This window comes from Astatotilapia calliptera, chromosome 18 (genome assembly GCF_900246225.1).
Source record: "Astatotilapia calliptera chromosome 18, fAstCal1.2, whole genome shotgun sequence".
NCBI classification, from domain to species: domain Eukaryota; kingdom Metazoa; phylum Chordata; class Actinopteri; order Cichliformes; family Cichlidae; genus Astatotilapia; species Astatotilapia calliptera.
This window is the reverse complement of record NC_039319.1, coordinates 35294922-35315598: the sequence shown is the minus strand read 5'-3', so window position 1 is coordinate 35315598 and position 20677 is coordinate 35294922. Positions and strand designations below refer to the sequence as shown.

General features: G+C 40.6%; 1 protein-coding gene across 4 annotated transcripts in view; it reads right to left on the bottom strand.

The window, feature by feature from the left end:
- Window positions 1–1435: 1435 nt before the first annotated feature.
- The window catches only part of LOC113010886 (uncharacterized), a 31908-nt gene continuing 12666 nt past the window's right edge, over window positions 1436–20677 (bottom strand). For 3 of the 4 annotated variants that reach the window (XM_026150152.1, XM_026150149.1, XM_026150151.1), the window contains 8 exons: window positions 18488–18685; window positions 17990–18148; window positions 13049–13126; window positions 12638–12794; window positions 11754–11798; window positions 11141–11608; window positions 6337–7793; window positions 1436–5208 (listed from right to left, as the gene is read on the bottom strand). In XM_026150152.1, coding sequence (XP_026005937.1) covers window positions 5161–5208; window positions 6337–7793; window positions 11141–11608; window positions 11754–11798; window positions 12638–12794; window positions 13049–13126; window positions 17990–18148; window positions 18488–18685 — 2610 coding nt within the window. In that variant the 3' untranslated portion in view covers window positions 1436–5160. The remainder of the gene's footprint in view (window positions 5209–6336; window positions 7794–11140; window positions 11609–11753; window positions 11799–12637; window positions 12795–13048; window positions 13127–17989; window positions 18149–18487; window positions 18686–20677) is intronic. The other variant, XM_026150150.1, reaches the window with a different exon arrangement.

The window sequence follows — 20677 nt, the reverse complement described above, 5'->3', positions numbered from 1 at the left end:
ACTTAAGATACTTAAACTCTACTGATAAATGTTTCTTGCTAAATTATGTTATTGACAGATACTCCATATTAATATGTATCTCCATGAGACTATCAGAACTGAGATCCATTCTCCAGGCGGAGAAGAAACCTGTTCAAAGTGGTCAGTAAAGCTTCTACCACCTTCAGATTTATCACTACTGTTATTCACAAATGCATTTTAGAACAATACCCTCATGTTTGCAGATATTCTTCTTTTTAGGTTTTCACATTGTGAGGACGACATTATTTTGACTGCATCATTCAATTTTTCAAACTCAGAAACTGACTTTCATTTTTATTTGACATGGGTAGCTGTGACACGCCTATTTTGCTAACATTTGAGGTAAGTTTATATGCATAACTACAAAAATCTACACACATCCACACAAGAATTAGGGCAGGTTCTGGGCCAAAGATGAATGGATAACAAATTAACAGCTGGCACACTGTGGAGCTCCAGATTTGCTATTTTATTACACCACAAAAAGTCTGACATTTTGAGCAAACCTGCTTTTTATCACATAAGATACAATGCAGCACCATCTTAAATCACATGTTACTGGTTGTAATGATGCATGCTTGTGTATGTGTGAGACTACTTTATATGGAATATGCTTAACTGTAAGCACATCATGGTACAATGCACTCTCATCCGTCAGTACAGCCACTGGTGGATGAGTCAGGGGGCGGCAGTCAGACAGGAAACTGCTGTTGAAGCTGAGCTTCCAGCGGGCAGCTTAGGTTTACAGTCTATTAGCTTGAGACAGCATAGTTTTAGCCAGCTGTCTGAAAAAGATAATCCAGTTTTCTGCAGCAGACCATGCTCAATACGTCATAGTTTCTGTGTGTAACAGGCTGGCAGTGTGCAAACTGTTATTTTAGTGTTGTGTATGTAACTAATTATGTTCCAAAATGCAACAAATGAACAAAATAAGTCTTCTAAATGTTCTGTTTTCTTTACACATGATTGTACATTTGAACAAAGCAAATACATGGAGCACTGTGCTTGTATATGAAGTGTTGTGATTCACGCTAGTAGATTTGTCAATTTTAGATTTTGCCAATAACTTGATACTAAATGATACAGAAACACACATTAGATCTAAATATCCTTTAAAGGTGTGTACCCTCACATTATGCTACACCCACATGGTTTCCATGGACAAAAGACCAAAATGCATAGGAAAACTGCAAAACGCACGTCAATAATGTCTCGATGCATGCCATTCCCCAACTCTCTGTGAATGGGACTCATGGCCATTGATCGGTGGTCATGACAATTTGCATATTAATGATCCAGGAACTGACCTCCCAGCCCACTGTTCCTTCAGTGGTGCTAGTTTCACTCATTGTGCAAATGTACTGTATATAAGATTGGGGAAACCTGCAGTCAGCTGAGACTGAAGAAGTCACCTGGATGAGTGACGAAACATTTCTCCCACTGAAAATGTCCAGATGAACAGGATGCACTTTTGGGACACATCAGTAATCCTTTAACTGGAAGTAAGAACTTTGAATATAAGGTAAGGTGACGATGGCTGGTCTTCGGGGTCTCACTGACTCTTTTATATTAAATTAGCTCTGGCTCTTTAACTGGTTCTGTTTAAAATGATTAGACCCTTGATGTTAACTCGTGAACCAGCTTGTGTTTTCTTCCATTTCCAATGGAACCATTCTAGTTATTCAGTGGAAGCATCTCGTTTGAAGCAGGTGGAATGTGGGACTTCACTTTAATGTCTTTGCTATATGATGTGTACCATTGTACAATCAAAAGAAAATGCGAGTTCATGTACATATCTACAAATATGAAAGTCATGGAATACTTGCTTTTAATGGGTGTAGCTGCTGTCATGAAATCATGGTAAAAGAGTGAGGTAGGCTGAACTGAAGCTTTGTGTGAACTGAAAGGTTCAATCAGTGCCTGCTGAGTGTGCCATGTAAAGGTAGACTCACACTCATGATATTTGTACTACCATGTAAAAACAATCAGTTTGAATTTGATGGCAGCAGCATGTTTCAAAGAAGGTGGGATGGGGCGGCAAAAGGCTGACAAAGTAAGTGACACAAAAAAGAAACATTTTATACGTAATTAGACAAACTGATGACAGGTCAGTAACAGGACTGGGGGAAAAAAGAGAACATCTGAGAGAGAGATCTGCAAAAAAGTGCTTCAACAACATTGTAGAGCAATTTCAGAATAATGTTCCTCAACAAATAGTTGCAAAGACTGTGAATATCTCATCATCCAAAGTCATAAGCTCAGAAGATTCAGAGAATCTGGAGAAATCTTTGCATGAGGGACCAGGCTGAAAATCAACATTAGATGCAGCTGATCTTCAGGTCCTCAAGCAGACACGATCCTGTTATGAAATCAGTGCGTGGGCTTAGGAACACTTCCAGACATCACTGTCTGTGAACACAGCTCACTGTGTTGTCCACACACACCACAGTGCCACCATCTCTGGACCAAAGCTCATTTAAAATGGACTGAAGCAAAGTGAAGAAATTTTAATTTGAAATCGGAAAACATGGACACTGCGTCTTCTAGACTATCCGACTTGCTGTCAGTGCTCAGTTCAAAAACCTGCGTTTCTGATGGTGTGGCAGTGCATCAGTGCCTCTGGAGATGGCAGTTTTAGAGCAGCATATACTCCCATCCAGATGGCATGTGTTTCATGGAAAGCCTTCATAGTAGAAGAGTCCTTGCTGTTACCAGCTGGTGGAGCATCATAAAGTGAAAAATATCTCTATGAGACAAGAATGGGACAGCATTCCTCTCCCAAAGTCTACAGAGTGGGAAGCATGACCCTGTTTCTGAGATGTGCTGCTGCCATCAAATTAAAATATTACATATTTCTCTTAAAATGATATGTTTTCTCCGTTTAAACATTTGATATGCTTTCTGTGTTCTATCAGGAATAAAGATGAGCCAATTCTGTTTTATTTAAATTTTACACAGCATGAAAACTTTTTGGAATTGTACTTCAGGTTGGCTCAGGAGGAAGACTGATGACTTCATCCTCCAGTCTGCAAAACACTGAACCCCAACTTCAATGTGTATGTGACTGTTAGAGAAAAGCTCTCAGGTGTAAAGAAAGTGCTTGTGTGAATGTGAGTGCAAATGGTTAAATGACGCTTGCAGTAGAACAGGCTTCGGGTGCTCAGAGGAATAAAGCGCTATGTGCCATTTCTGAACTGCCTAATGAACTGGTTACACTGATGCTCTGCTACCATACCAGTAAATATCATGTACTTGTTAAAAAGCAGTTGTGCGTGTGACCTTGTGTGGGTACAATCAAAAGGAATAACAGTGTTTTACATATAATTAGATATCTAATTATAACCTGAAAATGATATAACAGTGTCAAAGAGGTCTCTGGGAGTGATTAACCTACAGAAAATGATCAGCTCACAGATTTCTGCTTTGTACTCTGGCTGTGGCGTCACTGTTGGTTCTGACTACTTTAGTCTGATCACAGTAAACTTATCAGACCTGGGTGGAAGAAACTGCCGGATGGGCAGCGTAACAGCGGCACCGGTGCCAGACCCACTCCACATTTACCCTCGCTGTGTCCTGGTTCCACGCTTCAGACCATTCCTAAGCAAAGATGCTTACACCAATGAAATGCTCAGATCTGCCTTACCACTGTAAATCTGCTCGACTTTGTGTGCGCCATCCACAAATGAAAACACATCTTAATTACTTCATAAAGTTTCACTGGCAGTGCTATAAAAAGCTGCTGGACAGAAGAAACTGCTTTCTGAAAGTTACATACAGTACTTCTGTACTGGTGTCTTTAAATATCAGCAGTAGTAAAATTAATTACATTACGAGGGAGAGACAAAAATACAAGAGCTTACTACTGATGACAACGGTACAAGGCAATAGTCTTCCACTCAGATGTAACTATCTGTCTTTTGGTGTTGTGTCCCCACCCCAGCGCTCCCCTCATGCATCGCTTTGATCACTAGTAGACGCTCCAGGCTGTGGTTGCCTAGGTGACCTCATGCATTTACAAATGTCAGTCACTCCAGTGGCCTCCAACAGGAGAAAAGTTCATCCTGGGCTTTTTGCCCATCGCCACTTGAAGTCAGACAATGTCGCTGACTTTCATTGCTCACCAAACCACACCCACATTTCCTGGGTGGACACAGCTTTGCTGCTTTTTTATTTGTTGCTACCAAACAAAAGAAAGAATTGGAAGCCTGCGCTGTTAGTTAGGTAGTTACGTCTGTAACTGCCTAACTAACAGTACACAACCAAAATCCCTGCATAGTTTTTATTTTCAGCATTAGTGTGCAGTATGAAATTGGAACAAAGAATGAAGTGGCCATCTTTTCAGTTACAGTCCAATTATAAACATGGGTGGCATCGCATTACTACTGAGCGTGCTACACATGTAACAAAGCACACACCTGACCACAGCCATCAGTCGTGCTTTGTCACTGGTGAAACTGAAGAATCCAGCCTAGAATGGCAGTGAACCACTGCTTCTCTTTAAGGAGCCTCTTAAATGATGTGTGAAAACACTGTTGTGAGCGTGGATATGCGTTCATTGGTAAATCTGACTATAAACTCTCTACAGCTCATATGCAACTTAGATCTAAACTACTAATTGGATAGATAATCTCAAAACCACAACAGCAGATTACATTGTATCATTTATATACAGTTTATCTATTTGAAGTCTTGTAACATATGTCCTAATATTTACTGTATGTCACATCACAAACATGGACATTATTTGCACTTCAGACCAGTCAGGTCCGTCAAAACCTTCTTCAGTTCATCAAATCATAAAAAGACAAGATAGTAGGTCAGACAGTCGTGTGCAACCTTGACAGATGTAAATAAAAAAACTGGATAAAATCATGTTTCTTAATATAATAATCAGGAAATCTTTTTTATCATTTGGTTCCTGGTAGTTTTTTCATCTTGCCTTCCATTGTTTCTCCTCTGATTAACCTGAACTAATTTACTGTGATAATTAACACCAGAATGAGCTCTTTAGTCATTTTTCCTCCATTGCATTTCCCTTTGTCGTACTTTATTCCTTATCATCTTCACTTCTTGCCTTGTTGTCATCACAGGAACCGTGCTGACACAGTAAACCTCACTTGAATGTTTCATGGTGAGAGATCACTTTAAATCGATGACCTGAGTCTGGGACTGGGCCTTGTCCTTGGCCTAAAACACATGAAAGTAGATGTTTTTAAGTAGATGTTTTTTTTTTTTTAAATATAATTTTCTATGCACAAAGCAGTTCGAGAGGCACGCTGACTTTTAACAGTTATTTTAAATAATCATTTGAACTTCAAACAAAATGAAAAAATATTTTCTTTAAGATAGGTTCAGGGCTGTTCAGCAGGCACTTTAGTAGTGGTGCAAACCATTAGCCAAAGAAACCAGAATTAATGTTCAGTACAAAGAAAAACATGTATGCATGGCACCACAAACCAACAATAAATATATCAACAATTTCTGGCTGTTGGATGGAAACTTTTGGCATATTGTCCAACCCCTACAAGAAATGTTTTTCATCTCAACGTTGTAAGAAGTTTGAAAGGTTTCGGACTTTGGAGCAGTTTAATGGAATAGCTGACTAACAGAACAACTATAATTCTAGCTAGGGATAAAATGATGCGACATTTGGATCAAATATTGGTTCAAAACCTGGATGGAATATTGGGGAGCCAATTCATAGTCTGACAGTTAAATTGGATCAATCAATCCAAAAATATTTGTTTCATGTATTTATCCGATTCTCATTTATTATTTCACAAATAAATACCAACAATCCAGTAAATGTAGTCTCTTAGGATTAAGTTAGGTGTTCAAATGGAGCCAGATATACAGTAATTATGGCCAGTCTCACAATGAGGAAAACAGCTTATTAACACTGAAACATTGATGTGTATTAGCAGATAGTCACAAAGTATTAGATCAGAAAAATGTGAATGGATGCTATTCTACTTCTAACTTTGCTAAAATGACTAAATACCTGGTTCTACTCTTGAGAAATATTTACAGTTGTAATTATTTCAACTCAAAGTTCAAATTTAACACATAACATATTTAAAAAATAAATCCCTAACCCTAACACATTAATGACGGCTTGAATTATATTAATATTAAATGTTGGGTATTTATTCTTAATCTCCAAGTTCTACAAAATGTCGACAATCATGGGCCAAATAAAAGCAAAAAATAAATAAAGGACAGTAAACCTGAAATTAGGATTTCACAGGATATATCAAACTAACTGGCCATCGATTTAATGCTATAATAAGTTAAGAAAAATAACGTCCAACTTACCCTGAGAGATGGTCGAGGAGGCCTAACTGGTCGTACTGGCTCTGGTACTGGGTTTGTCTGCCTTCTCTGCAATGGCTCTAGGTCATCAGCTACATCAGGACATCCAATGTATCCTCCAGCCCCAAACACTGAACCGAGATCACCTTCTAAAAGGTTGTGGTGGATCAGGGCAGCAGACGAATTAAGGTCCTGGCTGGCAGACATGCTACTGATGGCCATGTTTAAAGTACTAGTATGTGTGGTATTCGAGGTGCAGACACTGGGGTTACTGAGCTGCAGTCCCAGCATATTTTCGGATGCCACATCACTATCTGAGCTGTCATTAACAGAACTGACATCCTGTTCTGGTTCCAGAATGCACTGGATGTTGTTTGCTTCAGGCAAAATGTCTGTACTCAACAAGTCCAACCCCTCCTGGTCAGGTAACTCCTGATTTTCCTGAAGTTCCTGCTTATTGTAGCTACCTGAAACTAGCACGGCCTGGTTTTCCTTGCTATTAAAATCCAAAACTTCCTGGTTACCATGGCTATCTAAATCTAACACTTCCTGATTTTTAGGATAGGAGAAGTCCAGGACGTCCTGACTGCCAAAGCTGTGAGGTTCCAGCACTTCTTGGTTATGACAGTCACAAGGTTCAAGTAATTGCTCACTGCTATTATTCCGACAGAGGTCCACAACTTCTTGATTGTTGTGACTACAGAGTTCCAGGACTTGGTTTTTATGGTTAACCACCTCCCTGTTTTCGAGGCTAGATGGTTCCAGCACTTCTTGGTTTCCATTATTACACAAATCTAGAAATTCCTGGTTATTGTGGCTATCATTTTCAAGCACTTCTTGGTTTTCATGGGTATGAGGTTTCAGTATTTCTGGGTTATTATAGCTTGAGAGCTTTCTTTGCTCATTGTTGTCATTGGTACAACGGTCTATTGCATCCTGGTTGTCATGGCCACAGGGATCCAATACTTCCTGGTTCTCTTCTTGAGGGCTCAGCTTAAAGCCATAAGGGTCAAAGTCCCGTGTCATCTGGGAGGAGGTAATGTCAAACCCATAGGCATCAAAGTTCAGCTGATGTTGAGAAGAGCAGGGTTCAGGGTCAAAGGTCAGATCATCATCAGCAGGTTCTGGACTCAACTCATCTTCATCAGGGTCTAAAAGAGTGTGACTAGAATGCTCTGGGCTGAGTTTAAAGCCATACGGGTCAAAGGAAGACTGACTGGTTGGTTCATAGTTCAACTCAAGGCTGTTCTGATGTGAGTCAGGCTGAGTGAAAATGTTCTGGGACTCTAGTGAGTTCTGTGGAACAGCAGGGATTTGGATTTCTTCTTTGATGCTCCTAACCTGTTCTGTTTGCTGACTGTAAGTGACATCACAGGGCAACGTTTCCTCTCTGTTGCCTGTCCAACCTGGCTCCAACAGGACAGGTTCGCCAACAGCTTGAGTCAAACCAAGACACTCACCTAGCAGAAATATACAGTGAGTAGTTAAGAATAGAATTATGACGCAGTTACAAGACCACAATTTTAAGACGTTAAGCTTACAGGCTAAAGAGTCTGAAATAATACGATATTCAAAGGTTTAAAGTTTATAAAGACAATTATACTGCTCAAAATTGCACATCTAAAATCGAACGTAGTCAATGTCCAGAAATGCTGTCAGTCCATTTTCACAGAAAAAAGATTTGTGATACTAATTTAAATTTTCATCACATGCAACATGTAAAACAATAGGGGGCATATTTTCCCCCTAAAGGCCTCTGAGTGGGCCCTGTGGACACCCAAGTTTGTGAATGCAATAACTCGAGAACGAGGTGATGTAGGATTTTCAAACTGAAACCATCGGTATCTAAAATTCTCTAAAGTTTGTATCCCGGTGACCTCGACCTCAAGGTCAAGGTCAGAGGTCAAGTTTTCTGAAAATCGTCTAAATGTGATAGTTCAAAAAGGACGTTATCTAGAATGTTCTAATTTATAGTATAGGTGCATCTACTAAAAATCTCAGATGAGTTTGAATCCTGGTTACCGTCACCTCAAAGCCACATAGGATTTTCACATTCATCCCACAGGCGTAGGAGGCTGAGGAGCAGCACTGACGGCTGCCGTTTTAGAAAAGAAATTCAGTCTGAAACTTTTTTGTGTAATGGAAATGTGTTCCTAGGTCAGCAATTAAAGTAGACACCACTTAAGCAGGAAACTGACTCCCAGCATCAGTATATGCACATGCACAGTATCTCACCAAAGTGAGACACATTTTTGTAAATATTTTAGCATAATCCTTTCATGGAACAATACTGATGATATGACACTTTGATAAAGTGTAAAGTAGTCAGTGTACAGCTTGGATAACAGTATAAATTTGCTGTCCCCTCAAAATAACTCAACATACAACCATTAATGTCTAAACTGCTGGCAACAAACGTGAGTATGCCCCTAAGTGAAAATGTCCAAACTGTGCCCAAAGTGTCAATATTTTGTGTGGCCACCATTATTCTCCAACACTGCCTTAACTCTGTTAACGGGAATCCTCTTCCACTCCTCCATGATGACATCATGGATCTGGTGGTTGTTAGAGACCTTTCACTCATCCACCTTCCATTTAAGGATGGTTCCCTCAATTAACTGTAGTGCCAGCAGCACTCATCCAGCCCCAAACATCCCACCACCATGCTTGACTGTAGGCAAGACTTGTCTTTGTACTCCACCTGGTTGCCACTACACACCGTTGACACCATCTGAGCCAAATAAGTTTGTCTTGGAATTGCTGTCCGTACAGACACTATTAATGTGTAAATGATTAACTAAAAATCTTGTCAACACAAAGTTCTTTATTTGGAGGACATTTCTACAAGATAAGTTACTGAAAAACTGCTTGTGCTTAAAGTGCTTTGGCACTCTTTGGCAATACCGTAGGTAATGTAAAACTTCATCATCACATCAGCCTCCTCTGATGACCTGTTTGCTGCTGCCTGCCACTGAAAGGCAATGGAGAGAGGGGAGACTTGGGCAGTGCATTTATTGCAGCATATAATGTGTTTTCTGGATACACTGTGCTTTTTCAGCGTTCAGAGGTTGATGGCTCCGTGTCAGAGCTGGCTATGAATTTCAGACAGATCAGGCCTTAACTTAACAAAAAAGTTATCAATCGTTCTTTTCATCTTTTCTCATTACCCACAGCTACATCCACTTCTGTCGGGCCTAGGCTGCTCACTAGGGCTGGGTATCAACACTGATTTCTATTATCCATTCAATTCCAATTCACAAGGTCCCGATTTAGCCTCAGACAGTCAGAAATATTCTAATTCTGATCATTTATCAGTACTGATACATGTGAGACTTCATCAGAGGTGTGAGCCTTTGTGTCAAAGTAACTGAGGATAAAACACAGAAAAACATGAGGGAGATTTTCCTGGCCTGGCTTTTTATAGCAGATAAACTTAAAAATATTCTGCAATATTGCAACATTTTTAATAAAAAAAAAAAATTCAGTATTGAACAGCAAAAATTAGGCTTTCTAGTTCGCGGCCATTTAAGTCAATAAAAAAAAAAAGACAGCGGCTGACAGTGCTGTAAACCACGGTAGACTGGCGGGTAATAAGCGAATGAAAAATGTAAATGACGATGTTTTTCCAAATGTGAAGCGTAGTTTGGATCTTCTTTTGTTGCTGGTTCAGTGAATTTCGGTTGGAGAGAGATAAAACCTGCAGCTCAGAATCTCACGCAAAAAAGACGTAAACACAGCGCGGACCGGACGCATCAGAATCAGTGAGCTGTCGGCTTTCACCCGTGCCCTCGGGTGAGAAAGCCGAGAAAGAGAAAGCTGATTCTGATGTGGCGGTTCTGTGTTTACTTCTTTGTGCAGAATCCGTTTTCCTGCTCTCATTTGCTGTTTGTTGAAATAGTTTTGTGAGCTTTAACCTGAGATTCTGGCGTTTCTGGCAAAATACATTTATATTTGTTATGTTGTAACAAGGAATTGTCCACCAGGGGGCAACAGTTGTTGAAGAGTGGTGTCAGTGTGTGTGGCGCATGCCCCAGTTCAATATAACAAAGAAGTGACTGTGAGGTCAACATGGTCTCCGTGGTTCCTGAGTTCTAGGATATCACAATATTTAAAAGTTGATTCAGGATTTAATGAATCGATATCGCTTTATTCGAGCTACTGACCTCTCTCTATCTGCCTGCACTTTCAAACGTACAAACGAAGGACAACTACAGGACCACGGCCAATCAGAGGTCCCGCCCCTGACTATCTCTGATTGGTTTAGACCACGATAGGCGCATAATGTGTGTCAGTTGTTGACCACACGGAGATTTTCAGAGTTGCTGAGAATTTTATTTTATTTTATTTACTCGAAAAGTTGGTCACACCAGTGAGACCTAGGATTTTTTTTAGTTGCACCACTGAATAATTTGGTCACATTTGCGACAACACACCTTCTACCCATTTGTACCTGAGACCTTGTAACACTAACGAGTCACATGACACCAGGGAGGGAAATGGCTAATTGGGCACAAATTGGACATTTTCACTTAGGGGTGTACTCACTTTTGTTGTCAGCAGTTTGTGGCTGTGTGTTGAGTTATTTTGAGGGGACAGCAAATTTACACTGTTATGTACACTGACTACTTTACATTGTATCAAAGTGCCATATCTTCAATGTTGTCCCATAAAAAGATATAACAAAGTATTTACAAAAATGTGAGGGGTGTACTCACGTTTGTGAGATACTGTAAATGAAAGTAATAAAAAGTAAAACTGAAAAACTGTCATGTCTGATAACCGGGCGTGTGACTAAAATATAAATTACCTTGCTCTAATCCTGCTGATGACTGAGTAATAGCCTCTCCAGCCAGAGATCCCAGACTATGTTCTTCTATGTCGGAGGGCGGGGAGACAGCACCAAGATCAAGCTCATACCCATTAGGGTCAGATTCTACAGAATACTGTCCCTGGGAACGCCACCCTTGGATAGGCTCTGGCCCCAGCTCCTCTGACGAACTCTGAATGGGTTTAAATCCATGAGAATCATCTTCCATAGCAATGGTGTCCAGGTCCTCTCGACTGTAGCTAATCTCTATGTCACTGTCTTCATCTGGGAATTCTGACTCAAAGCACTGAGTTCCCGTTGAAGCTTTGTTTTCAACACAAGACAGACTGGTGTCTGCTTCGTCACCGGCATTTCCTGTGCTCTCACCAGTGGCAGTATTCGTCAACGGAAACAAAATATCTGCTGCGAAGGGGTCGCTGCCTTTGAAAGGGTCAGAACCAAAGCCATCTGAAAATCAGAATATTTAAAGAGTTTATACTTGTAAGTTTTGCTAAGAACAGTATTGAAGTTGAGTAACAAAACAACAAAATGAACAAGAGCCTCTTTATGTCAAGTGAAGTTCTGTTTAGATTAGTGGTCTATTATAACTCACCAGATGAGTCTGTTTTAAGGAATAGGTCTTCATTGAAGAGGTCATCTATAAATCATGTGTAAAAGAAATGAAATCACTGTACTTTATTAATACCACTGCAACAAAAAGTAAAGGTAACAAAAGCATATATGATTAGTTTGCCAAAGAAAAAAATCATCATTTATCCCACGATGTCACAGCCTAGCTCCCTCTGGTCCCTAGAGTTGAAGGAGTTTTGATGCCCAGCTTGGGTTGGTTTATTTTCTGAGCCCCTACTCTAGTCCTCTCCTACTCCAGAGTTTGAACCACATACACAGCCCCAGGATCAGAGCTGCCCGATGTCCTAGTGGGAAAAGTTCTACTTGTGCATGAATTAAGTTGTCCCTTCTGACAGAAAAAAAGCTGTAGTCTCCACCAACCCAGAGGCTGGATTTTAACAGTTCTGATTCCCAGTCCTCTGGCTGCCATAGTTCATGTCCAGTTCCAATTACCACCTTAAGGCCAAATCACTTAACCCTCAAACAATTCAATTACATCACTTTTGAGTGTAGCCGTAGGGCTTGAGTATGTTCATATTCTAACAGGAAGATTAGGTATTGCAATCATCAACCACTTCTTCAAATTGATGCCAAACTACCCAAGCAAACAAAGTCACACTCTTGAGTGATTTGCTTGGAAAGATGCACTGGCACAGCATTCATTCAGATTTAACTGTCTGGGGGCCAGGTTGATGTTCGAGAAATGCAACTTTTCTTAACTTTTCAGTACTGCAATGCAAAGTGAACGGATACCCACTCCAATTCAGCAATGCGTGTCACCTCTTTCAAAGTAAATTAGAGAAAAGAGTGCCAAAGTCTGAAATCCACGACAGCAATAGTAGCTCAGCCTCTGAATTTGTTACATACGGTCACACTGACAGCGGGCGAAGGGGTTGGCTTGGTAGAAGTCCAGCTGGCTGAGGGGGTTGGGGTTCATAGTGAACTCTTCCTGGTCTCTTTCGTTTTCCCCTTCGGCGTTGAGGTCCCCTTCCTCCAGGCCATCCTCTATGTCAGACCTATCCATCTGTGGACGCGTGACAACCAGAGGTCACAACACCATGGCTCTATCCAAAACTAAGGAAGATGCCTTTGACTAGTGACAGCTGGTGCTGCCAAGTTACACCGGTTAGAGGTCTTTAAATTAATTTAAACTGATTTCATATCAATAAAGTCAGCACTAATTACAATGTCAAGTTTTTGGATGGATTTTAGCCTAAAATGTTTTGCACATAATTCGTGCTATGCATGACACGACATGTTCTGTAAGAGCGAAGCTACCTTTGGTGAGCTGGTCCCACTGTCATCTTCTTCTCTGGTACCGACTAGATTATTGCAGAAAGGTGAACCACTGCCCCCCTGGAGGTGTTGGAGGCACAGAGAGAGAGATAGTTACTAAAATGTCACAGAAAAGAAAACGCAAGACACATATATATATATTCTCCATGATAAAAACCTGCGAAAACTGTAGCATAAATATGAAAGACATAGAATAATACACTGAAGAAAAAAGATCACAAACAGCTCCAGATCACACACTAATAGTCCACATGCATGAGCTTGATTCATTTTTGACTCCCCAGAGAAAACATGTGAATTCATATCTATATTTCCCTGCTAAATACAGATACTAGTTTTAAATTTGAATTTAAATTTAAATTCATTTTTGATAGATTTCTAAAATATTTGTGCTTTTTGTTTTGATTGTATAAATATCTTTTTATGGTCTAATAACTTTGTTAAGCAGTGTTTTTAAAATGTCTCATATTCAGTGCCTTGGCTCCTCCAGTCCAAATGTGGAAATGCCCTGGAGAAGATAATTCATGCCAAACAGCCACTGGATCGGATATAGTGTAAGTGCACAAATGGCAGTATGAATGTGTGCGTAAATGAGTGAAATGGGAAATGGACTGGTTCTTATATAGCACTTTTCTTCTCTTCACTCAAAGTGCTTTATAAAACTTGCCTCAATCACACAAGCACTTTTTTCTTTTCTTTTTAACATCCACACACATTTACATTCCGATGGATGTGTTAGTGATCAACTTCGGGTTAGTTTCTTGAAAGGGGATATTTGGCATGACTGGAGCAGCCAGGGATTGAACCACCAATGTTCAAATTAATAGATGATCTGTTCTGCCTCCGGAGCTACAGTCACCCCAGAAAGAGCAGAAAAGTGCTGTATAAATTGATCATTATACAGCACTTGTCACAGTGCAATATAACACAGAAGAGTGTTTGTTATTGACTTTTTATTGAAATTCAGCAATCAATATACTGTGCACTTTCATTTTTATCAGTAGTTACAAAGTAAAAGCTTAAATGTCCTGTTTTGTTTTTTTTTACACGTATGACCCACAAAAAAACCAAACAAAAACCCCTAAAACAAAAACAGGAACATTAATGGACATGAAATTGTTATTACACCAAATCTGATTCGAGACTAGTACAATCCAAGGTCAATGTCCGGTCTGTGTAGTATCAGACAGTCCATCCATTTCTTCCAGCATCAAGCAAACAGGTTCCTCTTATAACTGGCGTCTGCTGTCATTCTCTCCATCCTGTAAATGTCTACTGTGATGTCCATCCACATGCTCAGAGTTGGGCTTTCTGTGAGAGCCAGTTTTTGTAATGGCTCTCTTGGCTGCCACCAACAAAATAATAAACAGATATTTGTCTCTCTTTGGCCATCCTTCAGGCATTAGTCCAAAAGATTTAACTTTACTCTCCAAAGGCAGATGACTTCCTAAAGTTGTATTGCATTGTGTATTTCCTGCCACTAGGTTTTAATACCATGACAATCCCAAAAGACATGACTATGATTTGCTTTAGTATTTCCCCAGTGAATTGCCCTCACAGCAAGATATTTGGTAAGGGGTAATAAAATATCTTGCTATACTTCCTGTGAGCCGCTACATTTCCATCGATATGTCCATAATGTTGTCCATTTTTCCTCCCTCCATTTCCCACTTTACGTTAATATATAGAGTTGAATGTATTTCCCTGTTTTTAAGCCCATTGTATACGCCAGAAATAATGCCTCTATATTTGTTTGTTTCTTCCCTCGCAAACATGTCCAGCAGCTGTTTACTTGATTCTTGATACTCTGATTCTTCCTTTTAGAGCTGCTTTTTTCATCCCATGGAATATCGGGCGCACGTCACCATTGTCATTAGTCTCCAAATAAAAGCGGCTCTGCTCTTTAATGTGGGGATCTTTCAGTATGCTCGAATTCAATTTTCTTGAAGAAATGGATATCGCTACCAGATGCTGCATACACATTTAGCAGCGTAATTGAATTCCCCTCAATGTTTTCCCTTATTGAAATAAATCACCCCTCCTTATCTCTTATCGCAAATGTTTTTTCAAAATGCTTGATAAAAGGATGGCAACTCCTCATCTTCATCCAGAATTATGAGATGATGAAAATACATTTGTAAAACCCATTCTTTTTCATTTCTCTTGTTCCTTGTAGTTTAGGTGGGTCTCCTCTGCATATTCCCTTCGCCAACTTAAAACCCAAGCTGCATAATCATGATCTAGGTCAGCGGTCCCCAACCCCCGGGCCTCGGACCGGTACCGGTCCGTGAGTCGTTTGGTACCGGGCCGCGAGAGTTGAGGCTCGGGTGTGAAATGTATGGTTTTCAGGGTTTTTATTGGTTTTCAGCATTATTTTGTTATCGTTTTTATCGTTTACTCGGTTTTCCTGGGTCTTTTCATGTGTGTTACGAATAAATTTTCTTTTTTTTGGTACCGGTACTAGTTTTATTTTGTTGTATTTATCCGCGACACGTTAAAGGCCGGTCCATGGAAATATTGTCGGGCATAAACCGGTCTGTGGCGCAAAAAACGTTGGAGACCGCTGATCTAGGTTAATCCTGTTTCAAATCTGTCCAAATCCATGTTTCTGCCAGGCTGCTTTCAGTGTTGTTTCGTTCAATCTGAAGTTGGCCATCTTTACAACTATGGACCGTGGCGCCACATTTGGTGGTGGCTTTGGCACCAGAGTGCAGTGTGCTCTTTCCACCTGTAGCTCAGTGGAGTCAGGCAAATCCACTACTGATGGAGACTCCTCCTACAATCCTTCTTTAATGCCACATATTCTAATGTTTTCTCTTCTGGATCGTCCCTTTAGGATGATTTTTTTCATCATCTCTGTTACTGCTTCCTCATTAAGTTGTATTCGGGTTTCATGATTCTTTCTTCAGCCTCTTCCATTTTCTTGTTTGTTTTACTTATAGCCTCTCTGATTCCACTCAGCTACGCACAGTTGTCTTTTCTGAATTTATTTAGTTCTCTGATTGTTCTCCACTAGCCTCTGCTTGCTTGCCATTATCTTCCATGATGCTGTTAGCAGGTGAGATCTGGTCGTCTGTGTCTCCCTCGTGTAGCTTGTGTTGCACAGATTTCTTTCTATTTTTTCCTCTTTTTTTCCTCTTTTTTGGCATTTTGAAGGCCTCACTCTTATTTCTTATTTTCACAAAAGAAACTTTGGTAAATCAAGTTGCCGTGTGCTATTTTTTTTTTTGGAGCCATGGGCACATATTTGACATTAGAAAAATCACACGGCACACCACCAAACAAAAATGCCACAAAAAGCATGTTGATAATTTTTGCCCGCGCACCAGGTATAGCAGAATTGGTTTCTCCAGGGCCCAGGCCAGACTGACTACTTTTTCTTTTCAAATATTTATCTATTGCTATTACGCCCTGTGTCGTCTCACAGCATGACTATTATGTAATTTCTTCTTCGCCTTCTTCTGTTTTACTGGCAGTTGGCAACCCATTTTATTAGAGGAGGTAGTTTTACTGCCCTCTAGTGGAGGAGAGTGTAATTGTGCCGCGGCACAGTGGTTGGGAAACACTGGTCCCACAGTTTTTATTATTATTATTATTATTATTATTATTATTTCATTTTGCTGTAACAAAGACAAAAGACGACATTCTGTACAGTCTTTTGACAGATTTTTATCTTGACAAATGCAATATTTATGAATATGTGTAAAACTTTCATGTTTCAGATCATGAAACAAATTAAAATCTTAGACATGGATAAGTAAATAGAAAATGCAGCTTTTATATGATGCTATTATTTTTCAAACCACATGCCTCAAACCACAACCGCTCTGAAGCTGCTGTTAATCAACTATGTGCAATATCTCACTCTCTACAATATTTTGGTTTCAGTGGAATTAACATCCCATATAACATGTATATAGTTCACTCACATATATGTACACATATATATTGCATTTTTTTCCCTTGCTGTATATTGTTTTCTCTTCTTTACTTTTGCAACTTTGTGGTCCAGCTACCCAGTTTTGCTGTGCAAGAAACTGCACAATGACAATAAAAAGCTCTAAGGCTCTTTCTCTCTCTCTAAGTCTCAAAGCTGAGAAAAGTTTATGTGGGACCTGCCTCTCCCAGTGTTTTTCACACCCGTAGATGCTTGAAATCACTGAGTGTCACTGACTCTCTTTGGTCTCTGGTTATTACACCACTGCAAATGGCTCCCTGCAAAGATTTAGGGAGCGGCAGGTAAAATATGTCGTATTTAAACTTTCAGGATCTGCTGTTCTTTTTGCTGGTGAAGTGTGTCATGTTATCATGCCTAAGAATCTCTCTAAGTTCCACAGAATAAAAGACTGTAGATCCTTGAGGGTATGGAAAGAGATAAAAAAAATAATTATTTATTTGAAGTGTATCAAACAACTGTCCAGGACTGGACTAATAAGCCCTAGAGCAGATGATCTGAAACAGCTGACAGATGGTGTCCAGAGAGAAACATAGGTCACAGTTGTATAATGTGTATTAGAGGCAGCCATGTAAATCTGTAAAAACAGTAGCTTCTGTGACCAGAGGTGTATTTCCCATACAAGAATATTCAATTCATTATAGTTTTGTTGGACTAACGACATCGATTTGTCAAAGAAGACTAAATATTTATTTTCCAAATACATGAAAAAAGCTATCCATGCCATGGGATTTCTTTCCGCAGTGTCCAGTTTGTCTGCTAGTAGTTCCTTTAAGGAACACTGGAGAAATCTGCTTTCAGAACATAGTGAATAAATGTGGAGATGATAGTTTCTAAACCTTCTGTTCTTAACAGCGACTAAGGCCTGTTCTCACACTTCTAGGAATCGTCAGTATTGTTTTAGATCACACTTGAAAATTGTCATTCATATTCAGTAAGGGGTACTCGCCATCATCATTGCCATTTACCATTATGAGGTCAGCATAGGCAGGCAGTGATTGGCTCCTTCCCCATGGCCTCAGAGACGGCAGATTATCTTCAGTGGTGTCTGCAAGAGATGTTGATTCATCCAGATGGCTTTCTGGAGTGACTGCACCTCCTGACAGAGAGTACAGGGTGTGCTCCTCCTGCAAGAAACACACACAGGAGTGGGGTGAACATGAAAAGCTGGTATTGTTAAACTTAAGAAACCAGATACATGTTTTCCTCTTTTTACAACACATATTTTATTTGAGATAATTAAATGCAAAATGTTTTTGTGTTTCTCTGAAATCAGAAAAACAAACTATATTCCTACCAAAAAACGGGAATAGTTATTTACTTCATTCACTTTCTTAGTGCAGTCATGGACAGATGGTCCATTTTTCAAAGCTTTAGGGGATAAGTGATATTAATAAAATAGAAATCATTGATATGAACACTTTATGGACAGATGCACTCAAACATCCTTGTAGTGATCGTTGTACCTGCAGGATCTCTTCATAAGACTGTCTGATCGAGTCTTGTAGAGGACTGTTCCGCTCTCCAGCCTCTTCCACTTTCCTCTTGGCCTGTTTCACCTCTTCTCTTAGCTTCCTCAGCCTCCATCTGGCTCTGGAAAGCTCCCTCTCATACTCCTCCACTTGGCTCTCCTTCTGTGCCTCCTCTGCCTGCAGAGATAGGATCTGGAAAGACAGGACTCAGTCAGTCCAGTGGGCTACAACAACAAATGTATTAGCTCATCTTGAATTTAAGAGCAGTGAAATGTCTTTCTGATGAGACTGATAAGAGCAACACAAGGTTAGAAGAGTAACACATGAATTATACATCTGTGTCAGATTGCATCGCAACTTACACATAACTGTAGCCCAATTTTAACTACGCTGCAACCTTCAATGTAACCTGACTTGCACCTCCCAAGGAATGTAACTCCATGTCATGTTACTGTCTACCATGATGACTTGAATGGTGCGGAAGGTTGCCGTGTAGGGATAAAAGGAATTTCTGTTCACTATATAAACTATGATGTAGATTTCCTGCAGAAGTTCAAATCATGCTTAAGTGGCACGAAAAAGAAACACCTGGAGGAACGTTTAGCAGTAACTAATTATTTAAATAAGCATTAATTAAGAAGCAGCAAGTGTAACGGTATGACTGCACAGCTTTGGAACGGGAGTCGCAAGTTCGATTTCCGCCTGGAGTGACTGTATCCAATAAGAGTCCTAGGCTAGACCCCCATGCTAACCAAGCCTACCGCAGACATGAGCGAAGGAGATAAATATGAAGCCATACTTGCTCGGACATCGCCCGGATTAACAAGGTCCGCATCAGGTGTTAAGAAACCAGGGCACCCAGATGAGAAGTGGGCTACAGGAACAGGAAGGCATCGGTGGGCAAGAGACAAAAATAGTGCACTGTTGGAATGCTCTACACAAGTAACCCCAGTGGAAGGGGTTACACGAATATGATTAAGATTCTTATGGAATCTTCAGTACCCAGCATCCACATTGATGGCAAAACAACTAGTAGCTCAGTGTTCCAACATTCGGAAGAAGGGACCGCTCTCATGGCTAGAAATTGAAGAGGTACAACACACATGCTATAGAAAAGGGGAGCCAGGACGACAGGTCAGGGGGGAGATACCATTACCCCCACCTGAGATTGGGTACCAAGCCCATGTGCGATAGAAGAAGGATTGTTGAGTGAAAGACAGATTCATGGCGAAGCTTGAAACCTGGATCCTCCATAGCTGGTTACCGAAACTAACAAGCTGATCTACACCACGGCAGCAATGAACAGTGAGAATCTTGGCTACAAGTTGAACAGCCACAAGGAGCAGTACCCTCCATGGAGAAGGAGACTACAGGCCAAGGTCAAGGTAGGCGTCTAGTCTAGTTAGACAGTTCTGTGAGTCCGAGCAATAGGCAGGCAGGGTGAACAACACCCTGTTGACCATCCGAGAAACCTTTTTGCAACGAGTTGCTCCTGCAACCCTGTCCCTGGCTAGTGCACCCACATTCTTAGCTTCCGCTTCTCTGCGCTCCCCTCTCCTGAACCATTTACAGGGGAGGTGGGCCAGTGCAGAGGCTTCTTCTTCATTCTGCTCTGCTATTCCAGCACTCTTCCAGGGCCTTTCCCAATGTTAATTCAAGGGAATAAATAATTGTTGGTTCCTTTCAGGACCCTGACTTGTAATGGGTCAGATCTTACCTCCTGGTGACATTCTTTAGAAATACTTACTTATGCACAGTTCCTGTAAGATTTTAAGGTTTTATTCCACCATCCTTTGTGCACAGATGAAGCAGCCCATCAGTTGCTAGGCCTTTGACAGTACCCGGTCTGTAGCCGAGTTCTCCATTAATTTTCATGTTAAGGGCACAGAGACAGGGGGGTAAGAAAACGCTTTGTGCTCCCCTTTAAAAGGATGAGCTCGCTGCACGGGATGAACCCAGGTGTTTTGAAAGCCTAGCCGATTTTGCAATCAGGATTGACAATCGGTTGCATGAAAGAGAGAGAAGAGGGTTAGAGGTTACAAGACCGGGTGGGCACTTCTCCATTCGTTTTGCTCCTCGGACCTTTCTGACTAGCTCCATGAGTGTCTGACAGCACAGATAAAACAGCTGCTAGTCGATGAGAGACACCCAGAATGGCTAACTGAAGGCTGAAGAGACCTGATC